The 25,867-nt window shown below is 42.3% G+C and overlaps 2 protein-coding genes across 3 annotated transcripts in view; one reads left to right on the plus strand and one right to left on the minus strand.

Moving 5' to 3' along the window:
- SLC22A23 (solute carrier family 22 member 23) overlaps positions 1-14,576 on the plus strand; it is a 133,764-nt gene extending 119,188 nt beyond the window's left edge. For both annotated transcript variants that reach the window (XM_048507827.1, XM_048507828.1), the window contains 3 exons: positions 160-192; positions 1,115-1,238; positions 9,238-14,576. In XM_048507827.1, the coding sequence (XP_048363784.1) occupies positions 160-192; positions 1,115-1,238; positions 9,238-9,583 (503 nt within the window). In that variant the 3' untranslated portion in view covers positions 9,584-14,576. The remainder of the gene's footprint in view (positions 1-159; positions 193-1,114; positions 1,239-9,237) is intronic.
- A 4,382-nt stretch (positions 14,577-18,958) lies between these two features.
- PSMG4 (proteasome assembly chaperone 4) lies at positions 18,959-21,534 on the minus strand. The gene is made up of 3 exons (XM_048507274.1): positions 21,259-21,534; positions 19,324-19,399; positions 18,959-19,149 (listed from the first exon to the last, which is right to left on the minus strand). Exons 1-3 carry the CDS (start codon positions 21,466-21,468, stop codon positions 19,013-19,015), a joined length of 423 nt encoding a protein of 140 aa, XP_048363231.1. The 5' UTR covers positions 21,469-21,534; the 3' UTR covers positions 18,959-19,012.
- Positions 21,535-25,867: the final 4,333 nt, after the last annotated feature.

Genomic DNA, 25,867 nt, shown 5'->3' on the forward strand with positions numbered 1-25,867 from the left:
TGTTTTGGGAAGGGGAAAGAAGCTATTTTAAAGTGCTGCTTAATTTTCTTTACTTTTTAATTGCTGGCATTGAATTGTATCGCTTCCTGTGCTATATTCTTATTTGTATGTTTGTTTCCTCTCTGCCGCATTTTCATCCGCTTATGATCTGGAATCCAGTGATCGGAAAATACAGTCAACTTCCAGACTCAGGTACAGTTTACATAACTTTATGATGGTTTTTGTGAGCTGTGCAGTGTTTATTCCTTTAATAGGTTTGTTGGTTTCTTTGCAACTTAAAAGAAACAGAAATAGAATTACAAAATGGAATCACAGGTTAATCTCATACTTTCCAAATAATCAGCTATTTCATCAGAAGCTATTAAGCAGTCAGAGAAACTGTCCTCCTGACACTCCTGGAAGATATTCTGACTTCACTTCCTCCTCCAAAATACTGGATTCAGGTGTAGAATCCCTTACCCTTTCCTCCCACCTACAAAAATTAATGCTTCAAGCATTTGATCCAGTTGCAATTGGCCATGCCAGCAGGGGCTGGTGGGAATTGTAATCCATAAACATCTGAAGCAACCGAGTTGGACACCCCTGTGATAGGGGCTATTTTGCCAGCCGTAGAGCAAATTTTTCTTAGCTTTCACCTCCACAAATATTGGGGACCTTAAATTTGACAGGTGGACTTGAAGGGTCTGGATTTTAGACCTGCTGAAAAAATCCAGAATCAGCAATGTGAGTGAGCCATTGAACCCTTGGAAACAGCTCTCCCTTTTCTTTGTTTTTCTCCTTAATTAGTCTTTTTTTCTTATCTCTTCACTTTTTTATACATACTTTTATTTTTTTAACCTGTCTTTTCTTTTCCTGTCATTCTTTGTTGATAAAATTAAAAACAATATTTCGAAAAAGGAACACCAGTGGGAATCGATGCTTCAGTTTCTTGTTCCTAGGAGCACCAGCAGTTAAAACTGACCCATTCCTCTCTGAAGAGCATGAATTTAATCAGTAGGGCAAAATCCATCCTTTTATGCAGTCTTCACCACACTGCTTAAGGTAGTTACAATGTGTTAAGAGATGACTCGTGTGGTTGGATGGGAATAAACCCTTTGTGCATGTGTCCTAATAGGTATGAGTGACACCGTCAAGGACAAATTCTCCACAGCCTTTTCCATCGTGGGCATGTTTTCGTCACATGCAGTTGGAAGTCTCAGTGTTTTCTTCTGTGCTGAAATCACACCAACAGTGATAAGGTAGGATCCATGAAAAGCTCACTTTGGTAATCTGAGTAATTGTGAAGTCATTCACTTTTGCACAAGGTGATCCACAGCATCCTGGGCAAGAGCTACTTTTCAGGAGAGAACACAGAATGATGAGTTAACTGCCCCTCCCCCATTCCATGAGGTCTGTGGCCACACCCACCACATGTATTTATTTATTTTGTTTCTTTGTTTCCGTTTTATCCCCATCTTTCCTCCAAATAGTTTATAGCAGCATATTCTGCCCTCACAACAACCCTGCCAAGCAGGTCAGCTTGAGAAAGAACAACTGGTCCAAGTGAACCTAGTGATTTCAACAGCCAAGTAGAAGTTACAATCTAGATCTTTCCCATCCTTATTTAACACTCTAGCCAGGGGTCTGCAACCTGCGGCTCTCCAAATGTTCATGGACTACAATTCCCATTAGCCCCTGCCACCATGGCCAATTGGCCCTGGTGGCAGGGGCTGATGGAAATTGTAGTCCATGAACATCTGGAGAGCCGCAGGTTCCAGACCCCTGCTCTAGCCATAACATTCTAGCCATAACATTCTAACTCTCACCACACGTACCTATTAGGTTCCCAGAGTAAGTAAGACATCCACATTTATCCTTTGCACTGACATGCCATGGCTCTTGTCTTTTAACCCAATCAAGACACCTATTTGGCAGGTCTTGACTGTCCATACCTCCTTAATATGACCTTACCACTTTAATGCTTTTCCTTAGCACTCTATTGTATTGAAGACCAGCATTCAGCTTATATTGCTAGACAGCTGGTTGTGAATCTTACTATTTACCATTAGAATTTTTCACCTACAAAGATGAATTTGCATAATTGTATGGAGACTTAGCTGGTGGAGCCAGCCGCTGAACAGTGTGTGTTCTGTTTCTGCATCTGCTCATTCAATTCCTCATGGGTTTCCCCCACCAGACATGGCAGGAAGCTTGAGATTTTGTATAATGTAGCAGCTAACAGGCTTGGGAGATTCAAGGAAAGGTGCTTGGCAGAGGAAAGGTAGGCAGAAGCCAAGTGGAAAATCCCATCAGTAAATTCAGAGAGAGCTGAACACAATGGAACGAGGCTGCATCTAATTATCATGACCGAAGCTGGGGTTCACAAATAGGAGGCAAGCAAGCGTGTGCAGTTTGCCACTGGGAAGGGAGCTCAGTTATAGGGAAGAAGTACAAGAGAAAACAAAAGCTGAATGTTCCTGTGCTTGGCAGAAGATAGTAATGTAAAAATCAGAATTACACCTTCTGATTGGTGTAGGAGGGAGTGTACGAAACAATAGAAGCTGCTCCTCCAACCAGAGAAGGAGGGGAGGCAGAGGTGGGATCCAGCAGGTTCTCACCAGTTCCCAAGAGTGGGTTACTAATTATTTGTGTGTGCCGAGAGGGGTTACTAATTGGGTCTGCTTTTCCGTTAGAAATTCCATTAGGTCCAAAAATCATAAAGTCCTGTTGTTTCCTATGTGGTTGGTTAGCGAAGGTAGAAAACAGGATAATTCTCCCTGTTGGGCTGTTTTAAAAACATGTTTTAGTAATATGGTAAAGTTCCTTGTTTAAGGAAAGGATCCTTCTTTTGATTTCTAGAAACAAAATTAAGTATTTGAAAGTATTAAGTATTTGACAGGCAGTCAATTAGAGGAGAAGTAGTTGTTTCTGTTGGCAATAGATTATAGGACTTGCTATAATGAGTTTAAATTATGGACAGAAAGATACCAGCTGGAAATTAGGAACTTTTTTTTTTACAATAAGAGTTTTTTACAGTAACAGAGAAATTATTAATGCCCCACCCCTGGAATGCCTGGTCACACCCCTGGCGTGCCCCGCCCAGCCCCATTGGCGCTACGCCACTGTTTGAATCCCACCCCATGGGAACCTGTTACTAAAATTTTTGGATCCCACCACTGAGGGGAGGGTTTAAAAGTGGAAAAGAGACGAGTATCTTTGAAAGACAGCTGGTCCTGTGGAATCTGATTGACTGGTTTGAATAGAATAGACTGTAGTTTTAGATACTTGATTGGATCCAAATATACAACATTATAGTCATTGTGCTTATGCTGTGCTGTGTTATATTTGAGGATTCCTGTAAAGGAGCTCCTCCCTTGATGAGCTATTCACCGGCTCAAGGGACTCAGATTTATCAACCAAAGTGGCTAGTGCCAATTCCACATTCATTTAGTCAGTCCTCCTCCATCCTTGCCTAGAGTATTTTGTAAAACCTAACAGACTGTTCCATATCTGGGCAAAGATAATCAGACCAAGTGCAGGCTAAAATGGTAGTGAATGGCACCAAGAAAATGGAATCACATCAACCTTGGTGACATATAAGATGGTAATACTGCCATACTTACAGGATTGTTGTATCAAGCACTGACATATTGTATGTAAATATTTATTGAAAATAACAAGCACTGCAATATGGTATGTAAATATTGTATGCTGTGTAAATTCCTGGCAATATTACTATTTACAGTTGTGACGTACCCCCTCATCTTCCTAACTTGCTGAGGCAGGCTGACCACTTTCTGACTTGGTTTGTCAGATTTCCCGCCTTTTTCCAAAGACTGAGCTGCTTAGGATGGTAGTGTGTGGTAATCTGATAGCACTATTGCTCAGCCCTATGACTCCCCTAGAAGATAAAAGGAGCCTGGTTATGTTGTTTTTTGACAAACCCCCTTCTCAAGGCACAGATACTATTGAGGCAGGTTCAATCAAACAGAAAGAAATTTATTTAACACAGGAGATGGGAATAGAAGAAACTTAGAATGGAAGGAAAATAAGTAGGGGAAATAAATATACAAGAGCTTTTGACTAGAGTTCTTAGTTTTAGACGCTGGCACAGATCTTATTTCAAGTTTATTAAGTTTACATTTCAGTAGCTTAGATGTTCTTTAGATTTTTTTTAGATGGTACAGCTACTTAAGATGGTACTGGTTTAAGGATATACACAGGGTCCTAACAGGCTGGTACTTATCCACATTATCCTCACACAGTTAGAAACCCAAATCAAGCATAACTCTCTCTCTGGAGGTAAAACAAAGCAAACCCTCCAGTTAGCCAGACTAACTGGTCCCTGGAATTCTTCTTGCCTTTCAGAAGATCTATTCCTATCTGGTTTGTATATGTGGCCCTTCCTGTGGTAAGAGTCTGCTCTTCCACCTTCAGCTTGGACCCCTCAATAAACCAACACTTTTCTCTGGGTATAATTTTGCTTTCTCACAGCTAAGGCTATTACCATAGAATCAGTCAGATTTTCCACACTGACTGAACTACTCTCTCAGAGAAGATAGGCTAAGACGGTTAGCTGTTCACACATAGGAATCCAAATCCAAAAACCTCTCAAACTTGTCTGCTCAGAGAGATATCCTCCTCCCTCTCTATGTCATCCAGTCACTACATGAATTAGAGTGCAGGTTAGCACATCTAGTCAGATGGCATCCCTGTCCCTAAGGACTTTATTCCTCACTCTGAAATGTAAACAATCTGGCCTTAGACAGACCTGCACTCACTAATACTGTGCAGTCTATCACAACAATATATTGTTCTTATTGGATGTAATAGGAAATACAATATTTCTTTCTGATTACTTTTTGAGCATAAAACTCAATGGACTAAAAGTGTCACAACTGAAGTTTGAGTTATTTCAGTCTTCCTTTTTGTACCGGCACAAATAAAAGCAACAACACACAACAGTGTTTCCTGTTACAGTAACAGAAAAAGCAGCCAGTAGCATTCATTGAAGTTTGCCCTTTCTCTTTCACAAGCAAAAGTGTGGTTCTGACCAGATCAAATTTCAACCTGATACTTTCACTTCCAGAAATTACAGCATCTACTAGAGATGTAGAGTGGAAGCTTTTTGGCACATCAGCGGCTGAGATCTTTAGTATGCTGACCCCTTAGCTGTGGGCAGACCCATTCCAGTCTGCCAAGAGCTTAGGCATCATTGAAGAATTCTGATTCCTTGTGCCAAGGAGTGCATTATGAACCTGCTTTCAGACATTTAACAGAATGAAACTCATAATCCTCCTGCAGTAAATATTGACAGAACAACTCTGTGTGTGTCCATATTGGTTTGCTGCTGCCAAAAATTAGTGTGATATTTTTATAGAACAAGTTTATTGGGGAAGAAGGGGAGAGACAGTGAACGATGAAAGGTTCACTCTGTACTGTTTGAGGCACCTCTCGCCTTCTGTACCTGCAGGAGATTAGTAGCAATTAATCCAGGATATTATAACTACTTCAGGAGCCTAGCTCCTGTGAGCCCTTCTGAAAATTGCTTCAACTTATGCTTTGCTAGTGGCCAGAGGTGTAGCTGGGCCAAACTACGCCCGGTGCGCAATCTATATTTTCTGGGCCCCCACAGCGCCCTGCCCCTCCCATTGGAGCTTTCCTCCATTTTCATTTTAGTCTTTTTTCTATCAGGCTGAAAAAAAGGCCTATTCAGGCTTAAAAACGGCCTGATGGGAACTATACTTCCCAGGAGACCTTGTGAGCCCCAAGGTCTCCTGGGAACTTTGGTTCCTCAGGCCGTTTTTAGCCTGTACTGTGAACAGGCCTTTTTTTTCAGCCTGAAAAAGTTCTAGGAAAAGGAAAGGAACTAAGGTAAGTGTGAGAAAGGGGGTAGAAGGGTGCCGTGAGGGGCGCCACGGGGGGTGGGGGGAACGGGGAAGTGCCTGGGGAAGGGGAGGGATCAGGGGGAATTTTGCACCCCCCATGTGACCCAGAACCGTGTGCCCGGTGCATGGCGTGTGCACACACACACCCCACCCCTGGTAGCCCTGCCTCTGCTAGTGGCTCAGAAGGTGAATTGGAAGTGCTGAAGAAAGGAAGTGGAAGAAGAATCGGCAGTCCACTGCCAATATGAAAACCTTTTGACTCAGTTCTCTTGTCCTCTGGGATCCGTGAAAACAATAGAAAATGGATTGCTTCTAGTGGAGACCATTCACATCTGTGGAAAATTCAGGCAGAATGAGTAAATGCAAGCAAAAGGTGGTTTTTAGAAATTCAGAGGAAGAGCTGGAACCATGGAGTCCGGAAGGGCGGGGTTTCAGTGCTTGCTCTAGATCAGGGGTCTGCAACCTGCGGCTCTCCAGATGTACATGGACTACAATTCCCATCAGCCCCTGCCACTAGGGCCAATTGGCCATGGTGGCAGGGGCTGATAGGAATTGTAGTCCATGAACATCTGGAGAGCCGCAGGTTGCAGACCCCTTTTCTAGATGCCATTTTCTGTAGCTACACCCCTACACCCCCTGCCCCAATCTAGATTGTGGTCATTCTCAACTCATAGATGGTAGGCAACACTGCAAAAGGGTCTCAGCCAACCAAGCTTGGTTGAGGCTGATCCCTGAAGCTGGTCTTGCATGTGGGTCTCAACCCCCAAGTCAGACAGTAGAGGTGGAGACAGTTCTTCAAGTACTGAAGACCCAAGCTGTTTAAAGGTCAAACCCCTTGTGACTCATTGGTGATGAATGTTTGGGTCACAGGGCTTCTTCCTTTCATCAGTGCATGCTCAATTAAGTCAACCTCATATATTCCACTTAATTTGTAAATTAGTCTAGTATTCACTATTCCCATATTACAAATGGAATTGGGACAGAGGAAATGAGAGAATGACTTCCCCTAAGGACATCTTGCTACATCGACAAGCCAAATCAGTTTCAAAATATTTCTACAGTGTAACAGTAGTGCAATATCCAGCAGTGTGAATGAGCCTTAGTTCACATAGCAGTGGAAATATGCAAACCCAAGACTTCCTGCTTTGTATCTTAGGCTACACCGGCAACTCTAAACACTGTTATTTACAAAATCTATCAGTGGCCAATGCCATATTCCCCATTTGTGTTGCATGTAGGAAGGAGTGGCTTCTCTAAAATCACACATACATGCGTTCTCTCCTAACAACAGGCAAGCAAGAATATATTATTCTGTTTTCATTCATGTTTGCCAACTTTAGCAGGTCAACCACAACAATTAACCAGCTAAGATTTCTTTAACTGAATGAAAGCCCTCCTAACTAAATGCCTTGTTCTAATTATTGAAGACGAGAAAAATCAGTGAGGAGTGATGATGTTCAAATAAGTTGAATCAGTCTCAGATACCTTTTGGACACTTGTTGCTCTAAAACAGTTCTGTGTGGTTGTGAAATAAATCTGGGGAAAGCCTGCTCCCTAGTGCTAACAGAGAGAATTTCACACATAAAGCTTTCCAAGCAATTTGGGGATAGAAGAGCACTTTTTAACCAAAGGCACTGCTATAAATGCAACGTTAGGGAGAATAAGGTGCAATTATCATTACTTGTCCAAGTTCCCACAGTGAGATGTTTTTTCTCTTCCCAATAATTGATGTGGTCGCTGAGTTTTACTCTATGAAGGGATCTAAATTTAAAGTAGACTTTATAAATCAGGAGTCTTCTAAATATATGTCCCCTCTTTTCTTGGTAGTTGGGCTCAGCTGTAAGGGGATGATTTTCATTCATACTAGATAATATTTGGATTGCCATGGATATTTTATTCAATTAAATGTTAAAGTATAGTTTCAATGTGGGCTGTTAGGATGAGGCAGATTAGAAATCTGAATAAATACTGTATATATTGAGGTAAGCTCCAACTCTTAAAAACTTATGCTGCAATAAATGTTGTTGGTTTTAAGGTGCCACTGCGTTTCTGTTTACTTTTGCTGCAACATACTAACACAACTATTCCCCTAGAATTCTGAAATGGGATATAGTTGACCAAAAAGCCAGCATTGTATAGTGGTTAAGAGCAGTGGACTCTAACCTGGAGAACCGGGTTTGAGTCCCCACTCCTCAAGAATGGCTGGCTCTTATCTGGTGAACTGGATGTGTTTCTTTGCTCCTACTCATGAAGCCTGCTGGGTGACCTTGGGCTAATCTCAGTTCTCACAGAACTCTCTCAGTCTCACCTACCTCGCAAGGTGTCTGTTGTAGGGGAAAGAAGGGAAAGGGGTTTGTAAGCTGCTTAGAGACTCCTTACAGGAGAGAAAGGTGAGGTATACATCCAAATTATTTTCTCAGAAGATCTGTGCCTTAGTAATCTGCCTCCATTTTCCTCACAAGTGAGTATACTCTCCACTTTACCACATTCGCTCAGGTGTATGATTTAACAGCTGGCCGAGAACTCCTCTTGCACATATAGGCCCTTTTGTTTCTAGGAGTGGCCACTGTTTGTTATCCTGCTAGTTTGTTTATTTCCTGTAGGCTTATTTCCTGCCCATCACCAAAGCTGCTAATAGAGCACAGCTCCAGGAGTGGTCCGTTTGTTATTTATTTATTATTTATTTAAGAGTCCTGCTCTATTGATCATAGGAAAAACAGTCCCGATCTCTGAAGCTGAAACAGGGACTGGGGAGAATGCAGAGCATGTGGCAGATAGCCTAGATTACTTATTCCAAACTGATGCTTGAAGAATTTGTCTTTGGTTACAAATTGCCATCTTTTTTACATAGTTTAGTGGTCATTTTAGCAAGGTGCCTCTCAGACCCAGGAGGATAAATATGGTTAAGGTTTTGATGGGACATGGCCCTCTGTAGCGGTAGAGAAGATGAATTACATGACAGCGTAAAGAATTTCTCTGGTATCCATGATAGCAGACAAGGATAAGGCAATCCAAGAATGGTAGAACTTATCTGGAGTAGTAAGACTGGTAGAGTTCTGCCTTGTCTGTGGTTCCACTTTTGAGATGCAGGTTTTTCAGAGTGTTCAGCAGAAAGTATTTTGCTGATAATTTTATTAACTGGAATGTTACGATGCAAACTTTACTTTTTCTTACTAAAAGAAATGCAATATCCAAGTTCATTCATAAGTACGTTTTGAAGATGATGCATTTCCATGGACAACAGATGTGCGCCCATACATTTCTGACTGCTCTGCATATTTACCCATAATGCTACTGAATATTATTTACTAAATATTATATACTGGTCAGTTGGTTTGTGGTCCTTGTTAAGAATGCTTGTTTTTGACAGGGGCGGTGGGCTCGGCCTGGTCCAGGCTAGCGCAGGCTTCGGTATGCTGACGGCACCAATCATGGAGCTCCATAATCAGAAAGGCTATTTCCTGCACCACGTGATCTTTGCCTGCTGTACTCTCATTTGCATCATCTGCATTCTGCTCTTGCCTGAGAGCAAAAACCAGAACCTGCCAGAGAACATTCCAGACGGTGAACATTACACCAGGCAGCCTCTCCTGCCACACAAGAAGGGGGAGCAGCCGTTGCTGCTGACGAACTCTGAGCTCAAGCACTACGATTCAGGAGCCGTGAGCGACGGCGTGACCGAGAGCGTCACTGCCAATGGGATGAAGGCTCTGTAGCTCGCTGGTGGAAGAGCATATTTTGGCCTGGAAAGTGCTTTCCACACAAAGTTTACAGACCAGTGAAAGAAGGGATGGATACACAGGGGAAATGGACTCTGCTGCTAATGCCACTTATTGTAGGGATTGTTGATTTGGGGTGCAAATGGCTTTGGAAACAGTTATGGGGGGAAACACATCTTCGAAGCAAACTGGCTGGAGTTAATCACCCATTAACTTTTTTTTTCCTGCCATGAATTGTTTCTATTTATTTTAATGTTGGGGGGGGGGGTCCAAGAAGCACTTTATACCCTTTTCCTCTTGTTGACCACAAACATAAAGCCATGTCGTTGTTCCTAAGAAGCGCAGCCATTCCAAGAAAGAAATCATGGGTTTTTTTAAATATATCTACTATTGTTTCTGTGTTTTGTTGGAGGAATGAGACCTCTGTTGCTGCGACATTGAATTAATTAACTGACATTTTAAGTTAGGTGCATTTTCTTTGTCTCTCCAGATAGTCTGCTATCCTACCTAACCACCCCTCTCCAGGTAAACCTACTGTATAAGTGTGCATCCAAAGCTCTGCCTTGAAATTTCAACTACACTGTAGGCAGCAAAAGTAAGAGCCCTGGTGTATTTTTTGTAAAAGCTCTTTTCAAAATTAAAGCTAGAAAAGTCCTGGTATTGCAGTTCAAAGTCAAAAACAAACCACTCTCAAAACAGGCTAGATTTTTCAAACTTGGATCAGACGTGTGGATTTAAATGAGGAAGGTGGCTGTATATCAAGACTTCTTGCAAGCGATGATTAATAATTTTAAATATAAGCAATTTCAAATGCATTGTGTGGTGGTAAAGTCGAGGCTTCACCGAGAGTGGTTTTCGTCTAACCAGTGGTCTAGAAACTGACAACGGTAACATTTTGTAGCAGAATATTTCCAAGTTGGGAGGGGGACGTGAAGGCTCAAGGGATTGGGACACGAAAACATTTGTTCCCAAAATCATCTAAGCTGGAATTGCAATTATCCCATCATTGGCATTGCTTTGTGCCCTCACTGTCCTGAAGACTGTTCAATTCTGATGGGTGGAATATTGAAGTGAACAAACCTAATGTAAATGGAATGCTAAAATAAGTAAAGGTTTAAGATTAGGAGAAAAAAGAGGAAGGAATCTACAATTGTCTCAAGGAATCTGCAAAGGGGTCGTCTGATGTTTCCGTAGAGACAGTGGCCTTCCTGCGAGTTTGGCTTGCAATTGTCAAACCATTGTTCAAGGGTAACTGGAGCTACTGCCTCCACTTTGAAAACCTATAGGAAATGGCCACCATAAGTGCACCAAAACCAAATCCCAAGTGCTCTTGTAGGATTTCCTCTGCTCCTCCAATATATAAATCGGTCCCATTGTTTCAGGTGACTGTCAGTAGAGGCTGACACCCTGACCTTTAAAGATATTTGGAAGTATGCTCCACTGAAATCCATGAGTGCTTGCTCCTCTACTTTGGGCTGGAGTGTCAGTGAAAAAACAAAAACAAATTATCACCCTCCCCCTTTCCTAAAAGGTCAGCAATAATCTGTGCTATTTAAACCATAGTTCTGGTGCACGCGCTGGCCATTTTCTACCCTCAGCTGATAACACTGGAGCAAGCTTAGCACGAGTACCTTCTAAACAGGTTGCTGTTTTGCATCTAGTTAACCGTCCCACTTCCCACCCCTCCACTCAGACGATGTGTTCACAATTGCCCCCATAGTACAGCCATTCAAACTAAATGCAACAGTCAGATGTGTGGTGATGTGTATGGCCATCTGTTTAACTGTCACTTTGGTGTACATCATGGGCAAAGGACTTTTTTTTTTGTCCTTTCCTCCCTGCTATGTCCCTTCTTTGCTCTCTCTATATTGTCTGTCAACTGACTTATCTGTATTTCTACTGGCTTCCTCCGTCAGGTGGCTTTTTTTGCATTCTGATGACCAGCGCAAAGCCAACAGTGTTGCTTGGCATGTAGCAAGCAGAGCAGCCTTCCACACTAGCCGACTGAGCAAAACTGGGCCTGCACACGAGGACAGGCATCTGTGTACTTGAGCAGAATAACAATGTTGTTAAGCTGCAGATTTTCAAACTGAGGATGAGACATTTGGGGGAATGTTTCTCAAATCTTACTAGGGAAAACAAAAAACACTGGCTCGGTCAATGGTCAATTGATTTGTTCCCCCCCCCCCCCCGAAGTGCCACTTCTGTGTTCATCTCAGTGGAACTCGCTGAACCAGCGCCAGCCAACTACTTCTTACACTCTCTAGTGAACCCTCTGGCTTTAAACAACAGAAAAACAGCTGCTTCTCCCCCATCTTTCTTTACATCTGGATGATTATCTTACATTTGCAGAGGGGGAAAAAAAACACAAGGCCTTTTTGAAATTGTGCAGTATTCATGTGCCAAATCTGTGTGATGCCTATTGCTTTTTTATACAGTGCTTGTAACAGCTGCGTCTCAAGAACAGCAGGTTTCTAGTGAAATGTATGAAGTATAAATTTTAATTATTTTTAAATGGAGTGGGGCCTTTGGAAAACATTGGGAGGGGAAGAGAGAGAAGAGAATTCATTCGTGGCCCTGCACTGACTCCAAGCGAACGCACAGCACTTTTTGCAATTGATGTTGTATGGAAGAGCTTTTTAATTCCCCTGTCTCTGCATATATATTCTTAAGGTAGAGTTCAAATCATGTTGACCATTCACCAGCCTATGGACGCAATCACATTTTAACACTATTAAGTCCTTCTTTTTTTTTTTGGTATTTGTTGTCTGCTTTTATCCCTGCTCTGATATGATGCTCCTAAACTTTACAGATAGGAACAGAAGAACAAAGAGCTCAAGGCGGCAGGGGAGAATTTCAACATTAAGGAAGTTGACGGGAGCAGTCCCTCCTTTATTTTTTATGAGAAATGTGACAATTGGACTTGTAGTTTGTTCCTCGTATCTCATAGATTCTGCAGGATTCAAAGGCACAAAGTCGTTTCCCATCCCAGTATTGTTGTTGCTGATGAGACTGAAGCACTGAATGCGTGGAGCTGCTGGATACTGAGTCAGACCATTTTTCGATCAGTGTCGGCCCCTTCCGGACATGCAGAAAAATGCACTTTCAATCCACTTTTAATGCACTTTGCAGCTGGATTTTACTGTGTGAAATAACAAAGTCCACTTGGAAACCATTGTGAAAGTGCATTATTCTGACTGAGAGCAGCTCTCCAGCATCTCAGCTTGAGGTCTTGCACATTGCTTACTGCCTGCTCCTTTTAATTGGATATGCCAGGGATTGAACCCAGGGCCTTCTGCACGCAAATCAAATGCTCTGCCACTGAGCCATGACCCCGTCTGCTGCATCAGTACTTGTAGAGTACTTCTTGTTGTATACTTGATTCAGGATGGTTTTAGAAAAGAAGGCAGTGCTGAATGATCCACCTCACCAAGAGAAGGCTGCCAAACGTGTGCTACAGGGCAGGCTTGTGTTTTTCCAGTACTATGGTCTGTTTCACATAAAGATGCTAGTAGTTTGAATATTCCTCCACCACAGAACAAAGCAGGCTGGACCTTCTTTGTTATAGAATGCTCTGTCTGGGTCCTAATGCCTACCTAGCCCTTCTCCCCCATCGGTTTGAAAGTAAACATACATTTTGGCATAAATGCTATTGTATTGAAGAACCATATTCAATAATGCACAAAATAATGGTTTGACAAAGGCAGTGTGTAAAAATGAATAATTCTCATACTCGTTCAGGACTACATTCTAATGTGGAGGCACATAATTTTCTCAACCACTGCACCTCAACTGACTGAACTAACATCTTTATGTGAAACAGGGTATACTATAGACTGTATTCTGACAGTCACTGAACAGCCTTCCTGCCTCTACAATCCCAAAAGGTTATTTTCCCGTCCCTAGCAAGCCACCATACATGGCTAGTGAGCCGCATTTGACATGGTGAGTTCCAAGTTCCACAGATGCTGATACAACGTTTTGACAATATTGTCCACTTCACTGTATGAATTAGGGTTTCTCAGTGATTTTGTCAAATTCTGAGCAATTAAGACACCTCTGTCAGATGGCAATTAAGACACCTCTGTCAGATCTGTAGCCTTTTAGGTCCTTTGTGGTATGTCAGCTACATTTAGCAAGTTATCAAGTGTTGGGTTGTATCTTTTGTTTTTGTATCTCCAGGTGCTCTGCAGTTCTAGAAGGTCAAGGAGGCGAGTTCATTGTGCTGGGTATCAGGGAAACACTCAGGACTTGTTTGCATTACTTTACAGGGTTTCTTCAAAGTCTAAGAGTAGAAGCAGAAGTGAGCAGATAAAACAAGCAGGGAGTGGAAAGAACCTCCCTTGTCAGAATGTAGAAGGGATATCACTGACTATGGTGTCTGAAGCCACTGAACGAAGACATGGAAAGGCCACACTGAACACCAAAGAAGACAAACACACATACCCAAAAAAAGACCTGTTTAAAGTGTAACATGAAATTACCACAACAAATAATTTCCTGCTACATTTCGAGAAGACAGACACAGCTACTCTGTTTCTAGGAGAAGTTGCATGTGTCCATTTTGAAAAATCCCCCTGAGGAAGTTCAAGACCTTCAAAATTGCTAGGGATTTTTGTAACATACTGCTACCAGAAAAGGGGAATTTCATTTTTCTAATCACATCTGTTTTGGTCTTTAACTTTTTCTGTGATGTACACATATAGCCTGCTTTGGTTTCTGATGAACAGGTTTTTGTTGTGCTCGAAAAACCAGCAAAGCCTTTTTGTCAGAGATAATAGCGATACCGAAGACATGAAGGTATACATCCCAGCAATAGGTTTCAGCTGACTTCCTGGAGGGAATTGACTTCTAGGAGGAGTCAGCATGGTGTCAAAGTTAAGAGTGGTGGACTCTAATCTGGAGAACCGGGTTTGATTCCCCACTCCTCCACATGAGTAGCAGACTCCTTATCTGGTGAACTGGATTTGTTTCCCTACTCCTACACATGAAGTCTGCTGGGTGACCTTGGGCTAGTCACAGTTCTTTCCAAACTCTCTCAGCCCCACTTACCTCACAAGGTGCCTGTTGAGGGGAGAAGGAGTTTGTAAGCCACTTTGAGACTCCTTACAGGAGAGAAAGGTGGGGTATAAATCCAAACTCTTCTTCTTCTGTATGCCAAAGCCATGTGCCAGTTTGGTTCTGACATGCACCCATATGCCATCCTAAACTTGTGGGCGAGTGTGGCACAATGTTGAAAGCCAACAGTTCACCACAATGCAATAACCAAGCTGACTTGACATAGGCTGGCCCAAGGCCATGAGAACTACAGGCTGAGGAAAACAGAATCATCTTGAGCCTTTGCTCACTGCCAGGTGAACAGTCAAGCCAGGTGGCATATAACATTTGGCATACTTAATTTTAAATCTGTGTCAAGAGATGAGGGCCAGACTACACATTAGAGCAGCCATAACTTTGACTCATGGCTGCCGATGCCACTTTACAGAAGAATCTGACCATGAGAGAATGGGGGCAGGCAGCCTTGCTCCCCATTCCCATGTACCTTTTCAAGTGCCAAAACAGCCTGTTTCCATACTTGAAAAGACACGGGGGAAGGGACAAAATCACTTAATTTTTCCACATCAGCTTTTTCCTGGAAATTTTGTCAGCAGCCGCAAGTCAAACTCGTGACCACCAGAACATGCGGTTTGACTCTCTAAGATAGCCAATAATTATTGTCAGGAAACACAAGATAATTCCCAAGCTTGAAGAAATGACATGAACTCCATTAAATGTAATGTTATAAACAAGTGGTCAGATCCATTCAAACGGCAGACGCGCCATCTATGTTTATCTTCTGTTTTCTGTAAGCCGAGATCAGTCAATAAGTTTTACTGGCTTATTTTAGTATGCATTGAAAACATTTTATTTACCTATTTTTTAACAGTATGTAAGTTGAGTGGAAGTCAGTTTTCGAAGATGTTTGCTGTTAATCTCTGTTACTGAATACAATCAAGAAGGAACACAGTTTGGTTGAAGCTTGGTAGGGGTATGTTCATGGGCTGTTGAAGGCGACCTGCTTGTTTGTTTTTCAATGGTACTATTTCATTTATGTTGCCACTTTCTAAAGCCAAACAACAAAAATCACAACTCAACATCAGAAGTGCCATTAAATGAATTCTTGAAGGTCCTATCAAGTTTTATCAGTAGCTGGTACGAAAAGACAACCACTAAAGCGTGGCCAGCTCTTTCATACTTAATTGAAAAAAAAGAAAGAAACAAAACCTCATTTTTAAATGTATTTGTGTGAAAACATTTTTGGGAAAGAAGTAGTGTGCTTTGTCCGTAGTGGGTGAGATCCCCCCCCCCCCCAGTTTCTGATGAAGTTTTATTGACTAATTGTTGTTACTGTATGGTTTTTTGATCATGAGTAGTTTGGTGCTTCTCTGTAGCACAAGCTTAAAAAAATCAACTACTGAAGAACAGTCTTTAAAAAAGCTAAATGTCTGCATGATGTTACATCTGTTGTACCTACTGAACAACTTTGTATGTAAATGTACAGGAATAAAAAAGACGTTGCCCCATTAGCACACCAGCCCTTGTGTGTCTCTTTGGCCTCTGGCACACACACCGACTGTCATCTGAAGCGTGGTCCATCGAGTCTGGTCATCGGTACTCTGACCATAAGCAGCTCCACAGGGTCTCAAGCACAGAAAGGTTCCCCCCCAGTCTATCTTGCCTGAGTTCCTGAGTATTCACCCTTGCTTTATGTACAGAAAACACACTGTTGTACCATGGGGAGTCTAGTAAAAAAACCACACACACACACACACACAAGACCGATGTTAACTCACCCCTGGACTAGGAACTGAAAGAGGGAGATAATCTGATCCTCCTTTGGAGAACCAAGACACACCAGTATTGGTTGGAGAACCAACACACCCAACCACAAGGCTGTGTCAACCCAAGCCGTCTTCACTACTGGTGGTATGACCCCTATGATTTGTTTTCTCATCTTTCAGTCTTACATAAAGGAAGTGTGATGCTTATCAAGGCACACTTGCTAGGAGACGCTGAATTCTGCTACCCAGTTGTTTTTGTGAAGTAGTAACAGTTATAAATTAGGTCCTTTTTAATCCACACTCTGTGTGTCACATGTTCCGTCCAAATATGCTTGTACTGGTTTACTAAAATTGGAAAGGCCTCAAGGAAAAAAGTTCTAGAGACATCATCAGTTTTGTTGTGGGGTTTCCAGGTTGTATGGCCATGTTCCAGTAGTATTTTTTCCTAACATTTCACTTGCATCTGTGGCTTGCCAAAATGTCAGGAGAAAATACTACTGGAACACAGGCATACAACCCAGAAAACCCACAACATCCTAGTGATTCTGGCCATGAAAGCCTTCAACAATCATCAGTGTTGTTAACATGTTCATATTGTGAAAGCTGAAACATTACTGTCCCTTTTAGAAACTATGTATATACATCCCTCCACCCAGTTTTTAGAAATGTGTCTTTAAAAGGCCAGTGTTCTATCTAGACAGAAGCAAGGAACTAAACATTTTTAATTGGACATAACAGTTTGTAAACATGGCTAAAGTTCTCCTCGGGTAAATAAGAGGCTACAGCAGCAATCCTAAGCAGCTGTTAGCAAATACCTTTGAGTTCAATTGGACCTCCTCCCAAGAACATGTGCATAGGATTCTGGTCTCTAAATGATACTACAGTGGGCTGGAGGAAGTAGAAGGCAGCTTCAAGAGAAGCTGAGGCCCCTTCCGCACATGCAAAATAATGCGTTTTCAAACCACTTTCACAACTGTTTGCAAATGGATTTTGCTATTCCGCACAACTACAAAGAGCACTGAAAGCCATTTGAAAGTGCATTATTCTGCATGTACCGAATGAGCCTGAGAGAGAAAAAGAAAAACGATTTAATTGTGAAAGCCGCTAAAAAATTAATTTTATTTGACGAATTTTCTACTCGGCCTTTCTGCCCTCACACGACCATCAAAGCTGGCAACAAATTAAAGCATACCTAATAAAATCACATTTTAAAACTGCGAACCAATTAAAATAAAAACTCCAACCCATCATTAAAACTTAAAAACTAAAATACAGACAGAAACATAAAAGGGCAGGAAAAAGGGATCACTGAGAGAAACTAAGCAAAAGTGAACAAAAAAAACTTGCTGGCGGAAGATGGCAACAGCTGAATCTCCCAGGGGGCGCAAGAATCCAGAGATTTGGTGCTGCTATCAAGAAAGCCCCCAACAACACTCTATCTAAACTACTAGGGATATACTGTAGAAAACCAAACGAAGGGCTGATGAGGGAGCACTAGTTAAAGGCATTGCAGTGATAAGGCTTACAAGTTAGCTAATTTACACCCAAACTCCCTAGGAAACAAACCATGCTTGTTTGAAATATTCTGTGAAAATGGATTTTATCAGCGATATATATTATTAGGACTCACTCACTAGCATGTGTGGGAAAACAGTGGGATGCTCCGGAGTGAGAGAGAGGCTGGGTGGGGGAGCGGGCTGCAGAGGGTACAGAAAAAAATTCTGCAAAGGCCTCATTGGCATGAATAACACTTTTAGGTCAAGCCCATCCATTTTGGTGGAATGCATGTAAGACAACTCCCAGAGGCATTTTACTCAAGGTATACTGCTTTTAGGGTTACTTTGGCAACCTTATGGCCTTCATCATTTAAAGTCATTCACTCCCCCTCAAAAAAGACCTCCAAAACAAACCATTTTAATATACTTTACCTTGCAAGCTACAGGGGGAAGAAGCTTCGATAGCTGTCTGTTCAGTCTCATTTGTATTTTATGGTATGAAGCTACTTAATTCTGAATGTGATCGTTAGTCCACGTACTGTCCATTATTAACTGGTACAAACAAGGGATATTCTAGCTTGGCTACCAAAGATTCCTTTCAAGTGAAACCAGTCAGGAGCATCAAAAGTCTGTGAATATTTTGATTCATTATTCTGACTGGCAACAATCCCTCCCCCAAACTCATTTTTAACCATAGGGCCATCTGTTCTAATCTAGACTTTTCCTTTGTCAGTTTTTTATGTGTGCAGAACCTCTTTGAAAGGGGAGCATTCAATAAGGCAAACCTCTCAACTGCACTCTTACATGATATGGTACCTGCTGTACCAGATTTGCAATACAAGTTTTCTAATTATGTTTGATAAACCTTATATCCTCTAGGTGGCGATCTTAGGCAACTATTGCTTCCTTCAGGAACTACAGGACAGAATACTTTTAAACTCAATCTTCATTTCACAAAACATGTTTGGTCCCCTAAAGTTAGATCAAAGAATATAAAATAATCAATGTTTTTGTTCAGACAACAAAATATTTTCCAGTCAATAAACATCATTCAATTACAGGAGAAACATCCATTTTTATTTTTAAAAATACACAGGAAGCAGACATTACTATAGTGGTTCCAAGCTAAACTTTTCTGGAAACGCTGTCATTTCTTCCTTGATTCGGTTTTCTACAAGCAGTGTGAAGCTGCTGTCTGTATTTTTAATATTATAGCTGACAAAAATCTGTTTTTTAGTCTTGCTGGCTATAAAAACAAACAAGAAAGATGCCCATCACTCACTAGGGAAAACGTGACAAAAATTTAAATATCATGCATAGCACAAATTAAAAATATATTCCTTGCCTACAATGATTAACAGAAACTGATCTCTGAGAGTGGTGTAAAAATAATAAAATAAAAGCAAAGCTGTATACATACCTAATCTTTGAGCTAAAGAGTTTGAGGTGCTGTCAGATGCATCACCAAGTAGCGATGTAGATACTGGAATGGAGTCCTGGTGATAAAGAGAAAGTCTTGTGAAATTTCCCTCCCTTATTATTCCACTAAAAGTAACTTGTATTCCATGAAGTTCTCAAAAAAGGTAGCATATTCCTGGACCAGGAATACATTCCTATTCCTAAACTTTAAAACCATCTGATCTGCCACTACCCCGCACACCTCCACTACACAATGAATGCATTACCTCCCCATGAAGATTGTTCCAGATAGGTAGCAGCACTGCAGCAAAATTACAATGTCTCAGATGTTTTAGAGTCAGTTTCCAATCCTACAAAAGACTGGAATTTTCCAGAGGAAAGATTTCTTCTGTTGGACCTATCTCTGATTATAGGACAGTGGTTCTCAACCTTCCTAATGCTGCGACCATTTAATACAGTTCCTCATGTTGTGGTGACCCCCAACCCTAATATTTATCCATTTTACAGATGGAGAACACTGATGCAGAGAGTCTTAGGCGACCCCTGTGAAAGGGTTGTTCGACCCCCAAAGGGATCCCAACTCACAGGTTGAGAACCACTGTTATAGGAGGATAACTGGAATTACCTTCTGTCCAGACCCTGATGGCCTAGACTAACCAAGTTTTATTAGATCTTAGAAGGTAAGCAGGATCACCCCTGGTTAGTACTGGGATGAGAGACTACCAGAGAAGTCTGGGGCTGCTATGAAGAGGTAGGACAAACCAACTCCATTTGTCCCTTGCCTTGAAAACAGGTAAGTCAGCTACTACTAAATGATGCCTTCCATCATTCAAAGCTAATAACTTCCTCAATATCAAGGGCTCTGTTTTCAATGTAGTTTTTAGGTGGCTGTTGCAAGGAAATAAGAACAGGAGTCCAGAGGTAATCAAGATTTATTCCAGCATCTGAAGAAGTGGGGTATGCCGGGATAAATCTTTACAGTGCTACTAGACTTCTGTTTTATTTTTCTGCGAACAGAAAAATATTGACTTCATAGGCCCCAGTCATTTGTATGGGAAAGCCCAGCACCACAGTCCTGCCTGATCAGTGCTTTGGATGGAAGCCTGTTGGGAGGTCCAGGGATGCATGAATACAAAACACTGAATCATACACACTTTCAGACAACAGTGGGGCAGTTCAGATCCTGAATGGTCCAGGAGTTTTTGCACAGTGGATCAGCAGGTGCAATAATATCATCCTCCAATGCAAATGCTCAACAGTGCAGGTCTTCCCCGTCCCCTTGTGAGGGAGAGATTGTGCATGGATGCCCCACATCACAACCGAAGGGACTGTTCTTCACTACTGCAGCACAAGGTCTTCACCAAGCATATAGAAAAATGTGGTTGCAACCAGATTTGGTCAGATAAGCAAGGGATGCCTGCTAGAACCTGTGTGAATATGTATGCATTGGGGGTCCTGCCCAGGGCTTCCAACTCATGCCGATCCTATGAACCAATGTCCTCCAAAACACAGCCTTGTTTAAGTCTTGCAAACTGGATGCTTGTCCTGGAATAAGGACCCTTATCCTGGAATAAAACCTCATAAGTCATTCAGCAGCCCAAAAGACCTTTTCATCTTTACAGGAAAGCAAACTCCAGTAAACTCAATGCAGCCTACTTCTGAGAAAACGTGGACAAATCAGGGCTGTGCATTAAATCCCCCCAGCATTTCACTCCTAGAGTGATTCCACACTGCATATTTATAACGAGTTGCAACTCACCTGATTGCAACTCATTATAAATATGCAGAGCGGCATCCACCCCAGGCTGCCATTCTCTCCCTTTTTAAAAAACACATTGAAACGCTTAAGACCCTTTCCGAGAATTCTCCCTTCTAGCACATTCAAAGTGGCCTCTCTCTTCCCTCCTAAACCCCCAGGTCAGTTGGCGGTACTTACGCGGGGGGTGCACATGGCCACGGCCAAGTTGCTGAGCTGGGGGGGCTCCTCCCCGACCCACAGGAAGAGCGAGTCCTGCAGGCCCATGGCGTGGAAGTGCACCACTTGCTCGGCGAGGCGCCCGCGGAAATTGTGCAGCGAGATCCGAGCTCCGGCAGCCGGCCCCGCGGAGCCCGAGCCCGGCTGGGAAGCGTCCCCGTCGCCCTCCATTGCCGCGGCCTTCACTCCCCGCACCAAGAGGAGAGCAAACGATGCCCGAGCACATCGAGCGCGCCCGGCGGCTTTTCACTTTCAGTTTGGGAAGGGGCGGGGCGCGCTCAGCTGCTGGCCTCTGGGTGTGGAGCAAGAGAGAGCGGCTTCGTGGAGGCTTTATCATCTTTTTTATGTTATTTTGTTTTTACAAAAATAATGCATTATTTTAATTTAAACTATTTTTTCTCGACCTGACCTTTGGGTGTGCAAGAAGAGATAGCGTTTTCATGGATGCTTGCTTGCTTGCTTGCTTGCTTGCTTGATTTATTTATTTATTTATTTATTTATTTATTTATTTATTTATTTAAAAAATTAATATATTTTCGTTTAAATTGTTTCATTTTGTAAACATTAATTTAATTTCAACTTCTGGTTGAAGTTAGCCGGCTCTACTTCTGATTAATGCTTAACGGCGAGATGCGTGAGAGGTGCATGGCAAGCAAAGAAAAAAATACATAAACGAGTCCAATTGGCTTTTCAAAGCGGTCCATTAATATGGTGCCTCTGGTCATGTGCTGGTATAGGTGTTGCAAGTATGAGAATGTAAAACGGACTACAGTGGTCTCTGTTTTTAATCGATAGGAGAGCATTTCAGCAGCGATGGCCTCTGCCCTTTCCACATGATTCTTACAGTTCCAAAAATCTTCCTTTGGAATGACACATTCATCCACTACTCACTTTGAAGACTAGGTTCCTTGGAGAGAGAGACCACAACCAGGGAGGAGATACACAAAAGGAAAATAATAACAAAGCAAAGTCCTAATACTTAATTGTTTTTATTGGTGTAGTGGTTAAGAGCAGGTGGACTCCAATCTGGAGGACCAGGTTTGATTCCCCACTCCTCCACATGAGTGGCGGACTCTTATCCGGTGAATCGGATTTGTTTCCCCACTTCTGCATTCCTGATGTAGTTAAAGTTATCTCAGAACTCGCTCAGCCCAACCTACCTCATAAGTGTCTGTTGCAGGGAGAGGACAGCAAAGGAGTCTGTAAGCCTTACAGGAAAGAAAGGCAGGGTATAAATCCGAACTCTTCTTCTAATTCTGCTCTGTTTTAAACATCAATGGTCTTCAGGAAAAATTGGTAACAGTCATACACAAAATTGTTCTCCAACCCAAAGCCCCTTCCGCACACGCAAAATAATGCATTTTCAAACCACTTTCACAACTGTTTGCAAGTGGATTTTGCCATTCCGCACAGCTTCAAAGAGCACTGAAAGCAGTTTGAAAGTGCAGTATTTTGCATGTGCAGAATGAGCCAAAGGTAGCAAAAGTGCTTTTTTTTCTTTCTATAACTAAATGTACAGTTTACCTTGAGGAATAGTCCAAAAGTAAGCAGGTTGCACATACACATTTTGGGGATCTGCAGCCAGAGCTCGTTCTCTCTCTCTCTCTCTCTCTCTCTCTCTCTCACACACACACACACACACACACACACTTTGGTAAGAATCATTATAGCTCTAGCTGTGATGCTGTAGTACCCAAATTGAGTGTGTTTGTTTTGCTGCCAAGTCACAATTATGGCAACCCTAGAGGGTTTTCAAGGCAAGAGATGTCCAGAGGTGGTTTGTCATAGCCTGCCTTCACCACTGGCGTAATGCCCATTGGGCAAGGTGGGCAGCTGCCCAGGGCATCACCTTGTGGAGGGCATCAAAATGCTGGGTTCGTTTTTGGGTATTTTAGGGGTTTTCCATTTTTGGCCTGCAGGGGGGCGCCGCTTTTAGGCTAGCAGCACCGACATTTCAGTGTATCATCAGGAGACTGTTCTTATGCTACCTCCCAAGTTTGGTGAGGTTTGGTTCAGGGAGTCCAAAGTTATGGACTCCCAAAGAGGGTGCCCCTATCCCTCATTGTTTCCAATGAGAGCTAATAGGAGATGGGGGCTACAGTTTTGAGGGTCCATAACTTTGGGCCCCCTGAACCAAACTGCACCAAACTTGGGGGGTATCATTAGGGCAGTCTCCTGATGAGACCCTGAAAGTTTTGAGACTGTGCCTTCAGAAATGTGCCCCTCACAGCCTGCAAACCCCATTGACAGCAATGCAGAAAACTCAATGCAGAACAAAGATTCTTGGGCAAATTTCTAGGATGTTCCTGTAGGGCGTGCATTTTTGGATGTATCGGCACCAAAATTTCAGGGAATCATCTGGAGATGATGGCACCCCCCAAGCTTGGTGCAGTTTGGTGTGTTCTATGAACACAGCGACTGTATGCAGACATAAGTCATTAAGACTAGGAGTACATTACTTTTGTTTCCCATTTCAAGGGAGGGCATATGCCATTAAAATTTTGGTTCAACATTTTCAGATTGCCGAATGTTAAAATGAAAGTCATCAAAGGCTCACGAGAGGCAGGTACTTTTTGCACATGTTTATCCAGGTGTTAGGCAGTGTGATCTAGTGGTTAGAGTGTCAGTCTATGATCTGGGGGACCCAGGTTCAAATGTCCAGTCTGCCATGAAAGTTTGTTGAATGACCTTAGGCCAGTCTGTCTTGCTCCTGCTCTTAACTATCTTCAGGACTGTTGTAAAGATAAAATGCAGAATGGAAGAACAGTGTCGTAAGCTTTTGGGGAGCAAATTGGGCCATGAATTTCTAAATAAACAGGCTGGGCTCACGCATCAGTTAATGTTAGTTCCTATGCAAGTAAAGCAAAATAATGAGCAGATGAACCACATGTGAGCATTTCAACAAGAGAATGAAACTGTGATTCGGGTTGCCAGTTTACGAACTGGTCATAGAGCATTTCTTCCAGCACCCCTTTGATCTGCAGCAATTCCCTGGTGACCGTGATTAGTTATGTGACATGAAAAGCATCATCTGTTACGTTCTGCAACATCTCAGATTTTCTGTTAAAAGGATCTTACTGGAACAATTTCATTCTGGCTAGCTGGCAATATTTATGGGCTGCCTCTGTTCACTTCATCGTTTCCAGAAATGAGTGTTGAGTTTGAATGTGTGCAATCCTGAACATTACTCTAGTCATGTCACAGGTAAAGATAAGCGTGACAGAAAATCAGCCCATAGCTTATACTGCAGGGAGGGTTTGAGCTTAGTGCTGTTGCTCCCATGCAAGAATTAACACTAAGCCTCTGCCTTTGATAAATCAATTGTTGCTAGGAAGCATCTTCCAGTATAAGTGCCAGGCAGACCTGGAGGAGTGGTGTCTTGTCCACAAGATGGAGAGTCTGGTGGGAGTTGCCAGTGGCTATAAATATGAATGAGGCTGTCCTGTCCATTCCTGCAAGTTGCTGATCCAGCTGTTCCTCAATTCTTGTGTGCCGCATTCAAGGAGAAAATGCAAACATTCAAACTCGACACTCATTTCTGGAAACGATTAAGTGAACAGAGGCAGCCTATAAATATTTTTGCAATTGCTGCTGAACTTTCTAGTGGGCATGATCCTGGGAACTCCCATAATCCAGTTACTCTGAACTTCACGCTAACCATTCTTCATGAGGTCATGTATCTGCATGTACGTTTGCATGGAGACAATGTGCTATACTCTGTCTCAGAAAAAGATGTTAGTAGGGTTGTATTGCTCCACCACAGAACTCAACATGCCATACCTTGTTTGTTGTAGAATGCTCTGCCTGGGTTCTAGTACCTACCTGACACTGCTTCCCCCCCCTCCCCCCACAACTATTTGAAAATAAAAATACATTTTGGCATAAATGCTCTTGTATCAAAGTAATATGTTCAACAATGCACAAAATAATGGTTTTTGCAAAGGCAGCACATAAAAATGAATGACAATTCTCATATTTGTTCAGGACTATAGTCTAATGCAGAAGCATACAATTTTCTTGACAGCTATACCTGAACTGTCCATACTAACATCTTTTTCTGAGACCAAGTATAGCATGTGTGGACTGTTCCATAGATTGCAGGGAATCTTTGTCTTCCTGGAACTTGGTACAACCTTCCAAGTTGACAGCTGCCAGTCAAATCAGGTAACTAAAATATGAAACGTAGCCTTTTTCACACACACACCCTCCCCTTGGGATAGCATGCTTTTGTGCTGGAGGTGAAGATTCTTTTGCACTACTGGAAAAACCCTGATTTTTGCCAGGTACTTGATCCATGCACTCATCCCCCTCTGTGCCAAATACTCCTGCTTCCTACAAAAAAACCCAAACACTTCCCACATATGAAAAATTACTGCCGATTTTTAAAATGTGAAGGGTGCTGACTGACCATCTCTTTTGAAAAGCTGTTTTAATTGTGATGATCATGAGTAGGAGCTAATAATGTGATATCATCTTCTGTTGGGCGAGAATGTCTCTCAAGCTTTTGGAATGAGATGCCATCAGAGTTTGGAAAAGTTGGTAACTTGATTCAGCAAGAAGCAGAATGCCG

Source organism: Sphaerodactylus townsendi, linkage group LG09, assembly GCF_021028975.2.
Source record: "Sphaerodactylus townsendi isolate TG3544 linkage group LG09, MPM_Stown_v2.3, whole genome shotgun sequence".
NCBI classification, from domain to species: domain Eukaryota; kingdom Metazoa; phylum Chordata; class Lepidosauria; order Squamata; family Sphaerodactylidae; genus Sphaerodactylus; species Sphaerodactylus townsendi.

What these genes read in the sequence shown, in the direction of transcription:
- PSMG4 (XM_048507274.1), bottom strand. Translation starts at nt 21,468, where the DNA reads ATGGAGGGCGACGGGGACGCTTCCCAGCCGGGCTCGGGCTCCGCGGGG. An exon ending in TGGCCATGTGCACCCCCCGC is followed by an intron (nt 19,400 to 21,258) that starts GTAAGTACCGCC and finishes CTTTATCACCAG; the next exon opens with GACTCCATTCCAGTATCTAC. An exon ending in CTCTTTAGCTCAAAGATTAG is followed by an intron (nt 19,150 to 19,323) that starts GTATGTATACAG and finishes TTGTTTTTATAG; the next exon opens with CCAGCAAGACTAAAAAACAG.